This window comes from Malurus melanocephalus, unplaced genomic scaffold (assembly GCF_030028575.1).
Source record: "Malurus melanocephalus ecotype Western Australia unplaced genomic scaffold, MMel_1.1 scaffold_17, whole genome shotgun sequence".
NCBI lineage: Eukaryota > Metazoa > Chordata > Aves > Passeriformes > Maluridae > Malurus > Malurus melanocephalus.
The window spans coordinates 1,538,198-1,552,942 of NW_026623249.1; the positions used below are offsets into that span (position 1 = coordinate 1,538,198).

General features: G+C 42.6%; 1 protein-coding gene across 14 annotated transcripts in view; it reads right to left on the reverse strand.

The window, feature by feature from the left end:
• Positions 1-14,745, reverse strand: part of RBFOX2 (RNA binding fox-1 homolog 2) — a 170,059-nt gene that overhangs the window by 14,547 nt on the left and 140,767 nt on the right. For 8 of the 14 annotated variants that reach the window (XM_057387329.1, XM_057387311.1, XM_057387344.1 and 5 more), the window contains 6 exons: positions 13,418-13,510; positions 10,585-10,645; positions 8,173-8,226; positions 7,947-8,039; positions 6,696-6,828; positions 1,382-1,421 (listed from right to left, as the gene is read on the reverse strand). In XM_057387329.1, the coding sequence (XP_057243312.1) occupies positions 1,382-1,421; positions 6,696-6,828; positions 7,947-8,039; positions 8,173-8,226; positions 10,585-10,645; positions 13,418-13,510 (474 nt within the window). Of the gene's footprint in view, positions 1-1,381; positions 1,422-1,450; positions 3,182-6,695; positions 6,829-7,946; positions 8,040-8,172; positions 8,227-10,584; positions 10,646-13,417; positions 13,511-14,745 lie in introns of those variants that run through there. The other 6 variants (XM_057387361.1, XM_057387353.1, XM_057387369.1 and 3 more) reach the window with 4 other exon arrangements.

A 14,745-nucleotide genomic window follows, 5' to 3' on the forward strand; every position in this document is an offset into this window, starting at 1 on the left:
GTAAAGCTAATGTCTTAAGAGTGAGGCAGGAAAACCCAGAACCTCTTSTTGTCCTTGACACAGCTTTAAAAAGAAACATCTGACTAGGCAGATCAATCTTTAAAGGACTGCACACATGGTAGTACATGGAAGAGAGAAGAAGTGCACGCAGTTCTCTTTGTCTCAGACAGCACATCTTCCAACTGCTGTACCTGGGCTGGGAAAAGCGCCTGTCCACAACTTGATTCCCCATATAGGCCAACAAAATCCAAAAGCTAGTTCCATCCATTATCCTGAGTCTAATCCCAGGGTCCACTTTATAAATGTCAGGAATAGCACCTTCAAAGAATGGGAATTTAAAATTGGTGCTTATAATTGTGCCACTGCCCAATAAGAAACTTCCCCAGATCCAGACAGCTATGACCTACAATGTTTCAACAGGGAACTCTGCTAGAGCCACGCAGRCCACAAGTTGCAATGGCAGTAGTGGCCCTAAACATTTTTACATATTCCTGCTCTGCAACAGCTCTCCCTTGGAGACAAAACCACTTTTCTCACKGGCCTCCATCCACAACCCACTTGTGTACACACAGACACCCTGGAGATTTGCAGTACAGAGCTACAGGGGAGGACATAGACAACGAAAGGACAAAGGCTCCCGTGATATCACAGCTAATTCCCGAACAGGAGGAGGCTGCTGACTCTTGTAACTGAACATCTCCACATATTTGTACTTCACAATCCCCTAAAGAGGCTACAGAATCTAGGCTATTTAGGTGCCATTCCTACCAGCAAAATGAGATGTCAGTTTTCACTCTAACATCTCAGTCTCCATTTTTAATCAGTCCCAGTGTCTTCCCCAAAGGGATAATCTCCACATCCCAGTGGCACATGAACATTTTTAAACATACAACTTGTTCAGTATAGTGTGGGCTGCACAAATCGAACCTGAAAGGGCCCCAAGAGGGAAGAGAAAGGGGAGGAAGGAGGGGGAGAAGGAAAGGGAAGGTCTGAGGCTAAACCAGTCCTGTTATTTTTATATCCAAATTATGTAAATGAGAGAAGTGTTGAGAGAAATTTTAATTTGCTAATCATCTCTCAGGTTGATTAGTACCAGTGTGCACGTGAGGGACAGGACACCCAATAAACTGACCCTGGCAATGATCAGGAAACGCAAAGGCTTAGGTCTTGCACCCAGGGGCAAGCGCAGTGACAGAGAAGCATGCTTGCATTCCTAAATATATAAATATATATATCCACAAGGAAGAAGAAAATTAAAGTAAATGATATTTAAAAAACCAAACCAAACCAAACGAACAAACCAAAAGAAAAAGAAAACGAAACAAAAAAAGGCTGGCTTGTCAGGGGTTGGGGACAAGAAGGCTCCGGTGTGTGTACTTACATAGAGGTCAGCACCGTAAAATCCGTCCTGGTAAACCACACTGCAGAAAATCCACACAAAAACAAAAAAACAAAAAAACAAACAAAAAACAAAAGAACAGAAAACACATTCCGGTTATTGAGGACGGCAGCATGCACATGCGTTTTACACAGGCAGGTGATGTATGAATCCACAACCTGGGCTTTTGGCAGGAGCAAATCAGCAAGAGAATGTGTGTGCGCACGCACGGCTCCAAGTCATCTTCCATGGCATGCAAAGGGGAGAGGGGCGGGCAGAGGGGGAGACAGTATKTGAAGGAGAGAGGGAGGGGAACCACCATCTTGTACAATAAATATTGACTCAAGAAGATCTGATGTCCTGAAGAGAGACACAAGGGTTTAGAAACCTCCACTCTGGTTATTCTCCTGGAATGATTTTAGTTACCCCCTAAACACATGGAAACATTGGATTTTTTAAGTGGGCTTGTGAAATTGAGAAGCCCCTCACGGAAGGCATCCCACAGGGGCTGGAGTCACCTGCATCAGGAAGTGTGGTTCAGAGACTAGTGCCTGATCATATTTTTCAGGCTTCACAGAGCTGCAAGACTTTTGTTTCTGACATCCATACATCACCTGCTTTTTTTACCCTGCACATTAGACATGCGATAACATTTGGCTGATCACACAAGCATGCAAAGTATTATTATTCAGCATCTTAAAGAACCGATGCAACACCTCAGGAAAACAAGTCAGTCAATTCTGATCAAAGTAAACACAGAGAAATGTAATTGAAAAGAAAAAACCAAAAATACCCACAATGCATTGCTTTCACAAGCAGAGATAATGAGCTAAAAAGGTTAGGTGACTGGTCCAAGATCCAAAAATTGAAAGGTGCAGTGGGAGTCCCTGGTAGTAATGACCTATTCCATAGCAGAGAGGAGCAACTGGAAGGGTTTCCATGGGATGGTGCTTTTTCTACTTTAGGCCATAGTTTTGTTTCTCTCAGAACTTCAAGCACAAAATCTGTGAAACAGAGCCTGGGGTTCTCATATAGCTGCTCTTGCTAGAGCATTCACTAGCATACAACTACTCAGCTCAGTCTGGGGACAGGGGTTGGGGAAGGATGAGGAAGGAAGAGAGGGGATRCCCCCCACCCATTTGAGTTCAGCATGTGCTTCACATACGGAGGAATTTCCTCCAGCTTTGTCCTCTGAAGAGCTCCGCACAAACTCACTCAAGGCTTTAAAAAGCACTAGCCCTACCATCTGTGATGTTCATGGATCTGATGCACAGGACTTACCCATAGCATTAAGGAAAAAGAAGGTATGAAACACTAGCTATTCTTTTGACTATCATTCTTTACTCATCTGATGGAATGTGAAACGCTGCCAAGAACCTGCCACCCTCAAACACCCACCTACTGTAAGGCACACACACACAAAAAAAGCCCAGCAGATCTTGCCAAAATTCTGCATGCTATTACTAAAAAATAAAACAAAATTWAAAAAAAAATCTTGCAGTGTTAGCTACTGCTTGAATAATTTAGTCTTGCTGCCTTCCCCAGGAAAAGTACAYTCCATTCCCAATGGACAAAGTTACTGTAGTCTCCAAGAGCGCTGGGAGCAGGTATGAAGATAGAGACCCTTGTTAGAGGAAGAGGGGAGCCACTTCAGCAAGGAGAAGCAGGCCATAAGATCATGTTTGTTGAAGCTAAATTTTTACAACCACGTAACAAAGAGTTTGGCTCCTGGGGCAGTGACTTACATTGCTGGGTTCTCTATCTAGGACCAGGAGTGTTTTAGCAGTGATACTCCACCTGCTCCTGCAGGAAAGGCAAATGCATGACAGAGGAAGTGACTTGGTTTATGAACAGGTTAGCAGTTTTAACAGTTATTCCAAACACAATCAGTTGGATGAACATAAGCATTACCACATTGGATCAGGCCACTATTTCTGTCAGCAAGAGATGCTAGCATCAGCTCTCCAGAGAAAACTGCAAGGAAGACTATTAACAGGTAAGAGTAAGACTTCCTGTATCCAAACAACCAAACACATGCGAATCCTTCATCTCTCCTTTAGCTAGGACTGACATGAACTCCCAGGGCTGAAACTTAGCAAGGTATTTTTATATGCTAGAATATCCGTATTTGTGATTCTTAATGCTAGCGAGAAATGATAGAACTCCTTCATTTGAGAACCACATTCTGATAATGCAGCCCAACCAGAAGTATAAAACAGTCCAGCAGCCCATCAAATCTTAGTGTCATCTGTAAAAAGCTTACTAGCTGAGCTAAAATACATCGACGGGAAAAAGAAACAGGCTGATTTTGTAAAGCAGCCAGCATATGATTTAGGTGTACCAACAGCTGACTGTGTTGTAAAAGGAACCAAAAAAACACTTCAAACCCCAAAGGCTCTCTGCTGTCCTGTACCTAGTCTTCTATCTAGTTTTGCTTCAAATCAGTGAATCTTGTATATATTTACACACTCAGACTAAATTATTCTTTACTGTGGCAAGTTTATTCCTCATATAGGTACTTAATGATCATGCACAAGTCAACAACTAACTAACAGTTTGAGAAAAAAAATTTATCAAGCTTATTCAGCTTTGAGAGTTTTACAGCAGGCGAGTTTTTTCCAAGCTGTCTAAATTCTTACAGCTTTTGGTCTGAAGTGTTATTTGTCAGCATTCTCATTTAAAAAGTGTGGCTGCTACAAATCAGGGCAATATTCCAGTACAGTTTTTACTTCTGCTCTTTATCAGAGGGTATAATGTCTCCTTATTTCTACCAAGGGGCACCTCAGTTATAAACTGAAGGTTGCATTTGTATTCAGCRTCAGTTTAGCTGACTATCTAACATCACCTCTAACAGCCAAAGCAATTGCTTTCTGAGATACCAAAAACGCTCCCTGGATAAACATCCATGGCCATACATATGGATGGGCATTCCACATAATGCATCAGCAAGTCTTGAGTTCTTGAAATAAATATTAAAACTAATAAGAACTATGATTTCTTGCATCTTCCTCTGGTTTAGCACTTGACATTGTCAAAACTTACTCTGACCCTGGGTGGCACTCAGGTCTGATCCAGCATGGAAATACCAGGGAGCTTTTATTAATCTACATGCTGTATTTTTTAAATTCTGCTAAGCTCTCAAATGCAGTGATACTGTTTTGTAACTTAAAACTTAACCACCACTGACGTTTGTGAAAACCAATTCCTTCTATTGAGTTTGAGCTAACCTACAGCTTACTTTACTGTCTTCTTCCACATCACTTATTATGTCTTGGTCACTGATGTTGTTGACTGATCTTATGGTATCATCTTTCCACTGGCCAGGAAGAAAGTAACTGATGGAGGGCAAGGTGCCAGGAACACGTGCCTGTCCCTGACCCCACGGAGGTCAACAGTGTCCACATAGATGGTGGCTTCCTACAGGTTACTGCAACATGGAATTGAATAGCATATTTTGTATTATTACACTAGCAATCAAATTAATTCTATAAAATAACTTACAGAGACTCAGACTATTATGACATAAACACCAGTAGTAGTTAATTACATCCCAGTGCTCAGGACTAGGGACAGTTCTGGGCCTCTGTGAATCTGCCTTGCTTACTGGTGCCCTGTGAATGTTTACTAGGTAGTAGGCTGCCCATGAAGACATGATCAGTCAGCACAGTCAGAAAAATTCAGTGCAATCAATACACACAGACATGAGACAGTATCTGGAAGGACTGATCAGTGGAGCCTGACCCATATTCCAAATTAAAATAAACCTTTTACACGGGACTCAGGCTGGATTTACATCAAAGACAGGCCCTCCCAGTGCCCCACTCCTGATAGCCCCTGGCTAGGAGTGCTCCAGCTGTTATTCCTCTGGAAGAAGCGCATATTCCCTCTCCCTGGTGGCAAATATTCCGTATTCTGCTAGATGGCAGCACTTAGCTCAGCTTTGCTGCTTTATTTCACTGTGGAGCACTTCCCAGTAAAACTGGACTGAACCATTTTCAGAGCAACAGACAGACAAGTTGCAGGTAGGAGCCAATGGATAGAGAATGCAATCTTAGGAGTGGTGGCAAAAAGGTGGATCTCAAAACCTCAAAGATGCTGTTCAGAAGACCAACAAGAGGTTTGATTTAAAGTCTTTCAGTGAATTAAATACAAACACTGCCAGATTTGCCAGAGAGCAAAGCTAGACAAGACACACGACAACTGCAGCTTGCTTCCTTGAGCTCCACTTTAAATATCAAACTGGACTCTAAAAGAGCTCTCATCACTTAATCTGTTACAGAAAGTATTGAGAACGTATCCAGCATATATTAGGCCAGCTCCCTCCACCGATGTGTGTGGATTCCAGTTTCCTTTTCAATAAAAGGTTTCTGATCTTTTTGTTCCCTTTTGAACCTAGTCTAAAGGGAAAAAAGGGYCAGTCCACTTCTCTGTGTTGGAGGATTCATTTCTACTCCTGTTCTTTCTGAGAACATTGCCTGGAAAATACAGCAAGTAGAACTCCAGAGACAATATGATTAAAGCATCCTCAAAATCAGAAACAAAACAAAAGACAGTTCAGAAGGGATTTGCTGATGTATCTGTCATTTCATCACATTTAAACAAACCAACAAAAACCTAAAACAAAACTCACATAAGATCTAGTTCCTTGTACTTTTAAACAGCAGAATACTCCTTTTTAACAGCATCTATTGCACTGCGTAACTAGTGAAAATTTGAGGGCAAAGAATGCTGAGGCCACATATTTGCCATTGCTTCATTGAATTATCGTTCTCTCTACAAGCCAAACACTCCCAGTTTTAAATTAATGGACTTGATTCATCTTTGTTTTAAACCTTTTTAAACCGCCTCCAACAAAGAAAGCAAATCCATTGTGGGTAACTGGCTCTTCTGTGTCCTACTGCCAGATGGTGAGGCATGAAGGTAATGGATAATATTCCTCATTCCTAGTTATGAAAACGCAAATGGAGTGCAAAGAGCAGAACCTTTTCAGAAATTTTAGATCTTCTCTTTGTGTCCTTCTCAGCAGCACTATAACATATTGGGTCAATGGATGACAAATACCACATATAGACAAATTGAGAAATTATGAGAAGGAACCCATCAGCACTTTAAGCTGTTGCAAGTACTGAAAATTGTTTCAGTCAAGAAATTAACACAAATTTAGATGTGCCCCCACTGGATGCCATTAGGTGCCGAATGCTCTGGCACTAGCAAGATCTTGACTCTCACCATCCAGACAATTTTAGGGWTTTTTTGTTAACTGATTAGCTATTTCACAGGTTGTGCAGAGCACTCTGCTCTTGTGACCAGTGCTTACCCTGGGTAGGCAGGGATGGCCGTGGGAGGCACTGCCCGCACTGCCCCATACACTGTCCTTCCTCGGCCCCTCAGGTGGGCGCCCCGAAATGCGGCGGCTGTGGTGGCTGCAGTTGGATAGGGGAAGCCTGGAACTGTAAAAACAGACAAAGTGGAAGGTGAAAAGGATACAAGCTCCCTACTCAGAGAACAGCCACCTGCTTCAAACAAAGTGATACGACAGCTCGACAGCAGTGGGACATTTGGCATCAATCCTGCACAGGGACATGCTTATAACCCAGCAAGCATCCCATACATACTTCCTTCTACACCATGGCCTTTGGGGGAAGAAGGGTTGCAGAGACGTTTGGCATGCAAGGGGTTAATGTCTTGGCATGCCTTACCCACCCCAAACAGGGCTCAAATCCCCCCACCTTTCGACACCGCCATGCAGTCTGGTTAGAGTCTGAGAAGCGCGGGGAGTTGCTATCAATACAGCACGCAGTTCTTCCAAAACTGCAGAGGCTCTTTAAAATAATTTATCAAGAGGCCCTTAAAGTCAACCAACTTACATCAGTCTCTTCCCTCCTTTCCCCTCCCACTCTTTGCCACCCAATCCTCTGTATGTTCATTTTAAAGCCTGAAAGACAAGATAGCCCATATAACAGCAGCAGAAATTTCCCATGTAGTGCCAGTTTACAGAGAGCCCACCTTCATGTAACATGTGTGACCAATAACTGGCACCACATATAGCGATGCCTGAATTATCAAGCTTTAAACTGAAGTAAACTGGCTCATGATGAAACTTAGTAAAACCTCAGAGGCATGTACAAACATGTAATAAACAGATAGTGAGAGGGAACAAGTCCCAGGGCACAAACCCAACCCAGCGTGCATCCAGGTGGCATGCCACTAGGGGCCCTGCAGACCCGCGCTTTAGCAGCTTGTATAATATGTACTTTAGGGATTTGTCCGTTTGGTTTCTTCGATTTCAAAAGGGGGAGGGGAGCAAGGGAATGAATGGCCTATTCCACCCCCTCCCCTTGTTCTGCAGCCCCCTTGTCATTCAGAAGTTCCCATTCAGCAGTGCAGCAAGATGCTGCAGATGAACAAGTTACAGCAACTGAACGCTATACTTAGGCACAAGATAAACTCACTCCCAGTGAGATCTATCCTTTCAAGTATATATTATACAGACTGGAGAAAACAAGGGGAAGAGGTCATTGTTAACTCAAGCACAGTAACAACACGGGGGCCAGTGGGGGCTACTTACTGATTAAAGGAATGTAAGTGTTAATACCCCCCCTTCCTGACAGGGGCACTGCGGCGTCATTGCCCAGCGAGACATCTGCTTGAAAGCTGGACGCTAATTTATTTTAAAAGAATAAAAGACAAAAACAAAACCATAAAAAGGTTATAAAGAAACAGCAGATTAAGAACATAAACAAAACACCACTGCAGTTAAATGGCAGAAGTGGAAGTGTCTACTTAAGCTCTACCTGCATATAACTCAGGGCCGTACACCGCTCCAACCACAGGACTCAACTTCCAACCTGAAACAACAAAGACTGCAGTGAATGCCAAAATCTACACCAAGAGAAGGAATGGGCAGTGTGGGTAGGGGGAATGGCCTCTTGCATGCGCCCCAGCTTCACATGCACAGCTCTTCCCAATTTGTGCTGTGCCTCAATCCCCCTTGGTGTAGATAGAGGCCAACTGCCTTTTTCTAATGTAAAGTTCTAGTTCCAGGTAGCTGTATCRGAGGGAACAGCAAAACATCAGCTGATCTGCAGCCAGCAGAGGCCCTGTGGTGGGAATGCCAACTACCTTATATGCATATTCGCCATGAGCATCACAGGACCTGGCATTCCCTGCAGGAACCTTGCTGCCAGCTCCTCCCTACTTTCACTGGGAACACTGCAGATCCAAGCCCTCTCTAAAGCCACCGGCCCAGACTGTCATCTCAGGCAAGTCAATTTACAGCCTTGAATTCTCAAAACACCCTTCAATCCAGTTTACTAGGGATTTGCTAAAAAGCAACACTGTCTGAATTTCCTCATTAACTGCATTACACAACTGTAGCTCACAAAACCAAATAGTTCTATTCATCTCACATTTTCTCCTCTCTGCTATTTTAGTATTTCCTGCCTTCTTTATGCTGTTTTTCAGGTGAGAGCCTTCACAGAGAAATTATTTCAATATAATTTGGATAACTGGCAAGAACGGGAAATCATCAAGATAAAACCTAGAGAACAGGGCTTAAAGAAGTATGGGTATAAGGAGGTATGTATTTCCAGTCACATCTAGAAACCTGTCTTTTCCCCCTTCATCTCTCTAATGGGGACAAAAAGAGGTATAAAGCTAACAACACAACCTGAGTTGGCTTCCACAAAGCATTCCTTTCAGGAAAGATCTCAGCTGTTCAGCTAGCAATCACAGAGGCATTTCTATTTAAATAAATCCATATCCTTCCTCTGTCTTGGAGCCCTGGTGCACACACCTCTAACYATTCTAGAAGCCATATGAACAAATCTCTGAACCGCAGCCCACCAACACCACCTTCACCCGCCAGCAGAGTATCAATGACAGATGCAGTGCAGGCTCCCTCTACAAGTAAAGGCACGCTACTGCTGCACTGCTCACCTCGATGGCAAAATACTCCAGTGGTAGCAACAAGAAGACTATCAACTCTCAAATTTAGTAACAGTTGTACAACCACACTTGCCGTACACCTTAGGCCTAGTCTAACTAACACTAAATTCCTCTGCAAAGCTTTAAAGCCGGCTTTAAACTGCTGGCTGCAAAACCACAATATTCTTGTATGTTATCACTTTCACAAGTAAGCAAAGTTTCGTTACCAAACAGTCACAGGCATGACATTTTATGCCCTTGTTTTCAGGACAACATACCATGGATGCATTGCCTTTTGTTACAAAATCTCCTAGTTCCTTCTAGGTACTGTTACTCAGAATCCCAGCCCTAYTGCTTGTCCCTGGTTCTCCAACTCTGCACCCAAAGTATGATTTATTTGCAGGGGGCCACTCAGCAAGTCGGCAGCAGAGCAACATAAAAGACTTATCTCCTGAGTTTGGAGTCTTACTTTGTAATCAAAAGAGATCCTCACACTAGCAATTACCTGTATGCAGCTTCCTGCCTTGATGAAACTGTTTGGGAACATTTTCAGATCAAAAAGAACTTTGCCGCCTGTCTCGGGACAAAGACTCAGATTCGAAATCTTTGTCAAAGCAGCATTGAGTTCTGCCAGGAGAATGACTTTTTATGCTATATATGCCTATGAAATAAAATTGCTGCACAGAGAACCACCAAGATAGCCCAATGAAACAGGATTCTTCTTTACCCAAACAACATGGTCTTTCTCTGTTTAGGTTCACTGGAAAATTACTGAACACAGGCACAGTCTGAAACAAAAAGCAAGCAAACAAGCAGCACAAAGCCTCTGTTTTCCTGGTTGCTTGGGCACAGCTGTACTTTTACAGACAGAACCTAAACTGAGCTATCTTAAGTTATTAAGCTAATTACGCATCTTAAATTATATTTCGSCACTCATATTTAGATATCCACGTGATGGCAGTGAGATACAGGAGTACTGCACATTCCACTGTACAGCATCAGCTTGCAGCRGCAGGGAAGGCAACCCATTGGTCCTTGGCATCTTTACCCATCTTGGCCACACTGAGCATGTCCCTCCTTCTCTCTGTCCCCAGTTCTCCATCTGGAAAACTGTATTCCTCCACAAATATTTTAGGGTTATACTGAAGGGTATAATGGTATAAATTAGGGTTTGTRGGGTTTTGTTGGCTTCTTTTGATCCTGAGGAGAGGTCATGACTTGTCCCTTTAGCCTTTCTTCAAACGTTTCAGCTCATCATTAGGACAAACAGTCTCTCTTACCATTTGCATAAGGCGTGACCATCTTCTTATTGGTCATCACTCTCGCAGTGGCATTGTTAACCTAAAAGTAAAAAAGGGGAGGGGAAGGAGAGGGAAGGAAGCACAGGACGTTAGGGAAAATGGTGAAAACCCTCAGGTACCACACACACACACACACACACACACACACTAACACACACACACTATATTCTCTGAGCAAAAAAAAAAATTAAACAGCTAATTTTACATGAATGCAATCTTTAAATTACTTTTAACACTTGCCATTTAATTATAAAAGTTACAGCTAAACATGGCATTTTAAAATTATGCATTAAACAAAAGGCCAATGAGAGTAAAGTGCAGATTCTCCACCACCCTGCCATCCCTAGGCGTGGGATTATTCACAGCTCAGTGATCAAAAGGGTAAAACTCGAGATGCTTTGTCCAGGTTCTGTTAGAGAGGCAGGAGTAATTTCTGCAGCCCAAGGTAGGGGAATTCAACCAGGTGATGCACAAGCTGACTTGTTTCTCAAGGTCATTACTGGAACTGGGGCCCGGCAGGTCACTGGCARGACAATTTTGGATAGAAAAAAGTAGCCCAGAGTCCCTCAGCATTAGATTTGAACTCTCAAGGCTTGAGGAAATCTCTGGAACATCACCAATTGTTTAGATGATCTACATTCACTCACTTGCACCCACCATTTTCAAATCTTTTTCCAGATTACTTTTTTCCTCATCACAGATCTCATGAACAAAAAGAAGTACATAGCAGCAGACCTGTATCATTTTTGGGTTTACTGTGCCCTCCACCCTCTTTACAGAGCTCTGCGTAGTTCCAAGCTGTTTGACTGCTCAAGCAAGTAGGGTGTTACTGCAAAGATGGTGCTGATAAAGAAAAGAAGGACCAYTTTGGAAGCCAAGTTACTGCAGCCCCGTGTCAGCCTCAGAGCTCTTGCAAGGAGGGTGAAGTCTTTATATATCAATAACTTATCAAAACCCAAGCCAAATGGGAATGGAGGCCAGGGTGAAGGAAAAAAAATGGATATAAAAAGAGAAGCTGCCTCGGGCCCTTGAGAYGTATGGATGGCGAGTGCAGACAGGGTGGGGACTCTGGAGCTACACTTTACTCTTATTTCAGACCCAAAACAATAGAAACATTACACATTTAAAAAGAAAGAATGGAAAACAACAATGATGAGACTGAGAGCATGCAGTTAAACACACACAGATAAAAAAAAGAAAGAAAAAAAACACACCACAATTGATTCAGAAGGTGGGAAGGGGAGGAGTGAGGGGATAGGGTCTCACAATCATTAGATGGAACAAGTGCCTGAAATCAGCTGCTACAGCAAAGTGCAACACAAGCACTTAAAGGAAAAATTGCCAGAACCGATCAGAAACCACCAGTCAGCAAAGAGACCAACAGCTGCATTTAACTTAGTAAAGAAAAAAACTGGGGAGGGGGCAGAAAGAAAAAGAGAGAAAACAAACAGCAACAGCTACAAACAGGTCTCAGAAAGAGTAGCAGAAAGAAGTGGCAGGAGAGAAAGAGAAGAGAAAATGGGTGCATTAATAAAAACCAGCCAAACTGGAGTTCAGTAACTCTGAGTAAGATGTGCAAGGGAAAATCACCATGAAGTCAGTAATCAAACAGCTCAGACTGCTACAAAACAATATGTACATCCAAAGTCCAGGCGGCATTACTCAACAGCATTGAAAATAAAAGGGGGAGAAGGGGGAAGGAGGTGGGTGGGGACAACAAGTCAAATCACATTTTGTAGTGTTAATGTGAGATGGCAGATGGATTTTTTCTTTCTTAATTTTTTTTTTTTGTAATTTAAAGAAAAATTGTAAAAAAAAAAAAGAAAAAGCTTCTTCTCTAGCACTTTTGTTTCACTTACCGCCAACTCGTACCATCGCCAGCATTGTGTATAGTTACCATGGAAAGAGTGAGTCAAGTGAAGGGCCCTAAACGCTAAACCATCGGAAAGGGAAATAAAAAAACAACAAAACAAAACAACAAAAAAAAACAAAACAAAACAAAAAAAAGCAAAATATGCAGACATCTTACTCAAAAACGGCGGCTTTTTGGTTTCAATATTTGTACTTTTTGTTTTGTGTTTGGTTTTTGTTTCTTTTTTTAAAGAAAGAAGGAGAGAGGGATGATGCCAGTTAGCCTTCAATACAGTGGAACACCAAACCGGTCAATGCCAGGCATGCCCATTATATGGCTATGTTAGCCAGCCAACACTAACCCCTCCCTCCCCAGTGGAGAGAGCTAGAAAACTTTTAAAATTAGCTTTCACCAAACCTATTCTTGATCATGAGCAGGTCAAGCAACCAGCTGTGTACAGCACAGCCCACTTGGGGCTGCTGCCCGCGTGTCCCTAACCCTCCCACAGGCATCATCTCACACTTTCATGGAGGGGAACTGGCCTCAGAGGAAAGAGAGGATACTGGCTGGCACCCTGCTTTCTTTTATGGATACAAGAGTTAGAGGTTGGACAGTACTTTCAGTTAGTTTTATTCAGGCCTGGTAACAGGAAATCGGAGCCTCGCAAACTGAAGCAAAGGAAAAATCAAGACAGCAGAAGGGCAAAACTTTGGAGTGGGTGGGAATAAAACTTAATAAAAGAAAAAAGAAAATAAATAAAAATAGCCAAAACAACAATAAAAATATTCTGTAAAGGGTATAAACTTCTATACATTTCAGTGCAGGGAAGTGAAGGACACAGACACAAACACACACGCACACACGAGACTGGGATCCAAATGTGAAATAAGTGAGGCAAGACACAAAAAGAAATCAAAAGAATAAATATAAAGAAGAAATTGAATTACTGAAGACATGCACCTCGATTTTACGGCCCTCTACCACGGTGCCGTGTAATTTCTCCCTGGCCCTGTCTGCATCAGCACTATTCTCGAAAGTTACGAACCCGAATCCCTGCATGCAGCGGGAGAAGGGGGGAAAACATGCACATCGTTATATATTGAAATACTGATCTCTAGGTAAATAGAGAAAAAATATCACAGTATGAAATCGACATCAGCACAACTCAGCAATAACCTCCTAGAGTCACATTGTTGGTTCATGCATGTTTCATAAATGAAAGAAATTAAAATCAATAAAAAAGGAACTGTAATCATAATAAGAATAAAAAGAGTAATTTAAAAAAAAAGAAAACATAAAAGCAATTGAGGCCAGACCAAAAAAGAAGTACAAAGTTACTCGAGATAATTTTTTATCTTGCTTTGGTGTGTTTTTTTTGTTGAAAACCACTAAATCCCGCTCTGATATAGGCAAGCTGGTCAAGCCCAAGTGGGGCTTCTCTCCCCTCTGCTAATGAACAAACAAATTTTGCAGAACCCCCACCCACCCCGGACACAGTAGAGGAGCATCAACACTGAGCAGCACTTGGTTCTCTTGAGAAACTTCTATGAGAGCAAGCAGCAATCTGAGTTCATGCCTGGCACCAGGAATTCTGTGAATCTTTGGGCAAATCAAAAACTGAACCTTGCTTTTGCCACCTGTGGAAATGGAGACAATAACAATTACCTACCTTAGAACACTGTTGAGAAGAAGGGCTCTTTGTAAAGCATCCCTTGTAAGCTCTTCAGGGCACAGCTCATGTCTATTCCTAAGCCTGTAACTTCCCCAGTGATAATGGGGCTCTTAAAGTAAGTAGGGCTTCTAGGTGGTACCATAAAATAAGCATTATTTAATAAGAAAATTTAGAGCATTACACTGTAGGTCCAAAATACTCTTATCTCTGACTGCTGCGATGGACTTGACTGTAAATCTAAATGCCTAAATATTCAGTGGTTCTTTGGCCAAGGCAGGTTTTGTCTGACACTGCTGACCTACTGCTACCTCCATCTCCCACCCTGCTACCATCTCCCTTGGCTTTGTTCTGAGATGGGAACCTCTGCACTGTGGATAGCAACAGAACTCTGCCTAGATAGACCATGAAATTTCCTGAAAAATTGACACGCCCTGCGTGCAGCAAKCACAAAGGCTCAAGGACTGCCAAAATATCGCTTTAGTTAGACAAGTTCAGATTAACCACATCCATGAAGGCACAAGCAAGACACGCCTGTCGTACATGCTCATGCTGCTGCCAACCCATGCAGTGCTCTAGCAGGGCAGGGTAAGAGATCATGCTTCCTTCCACAGAGATG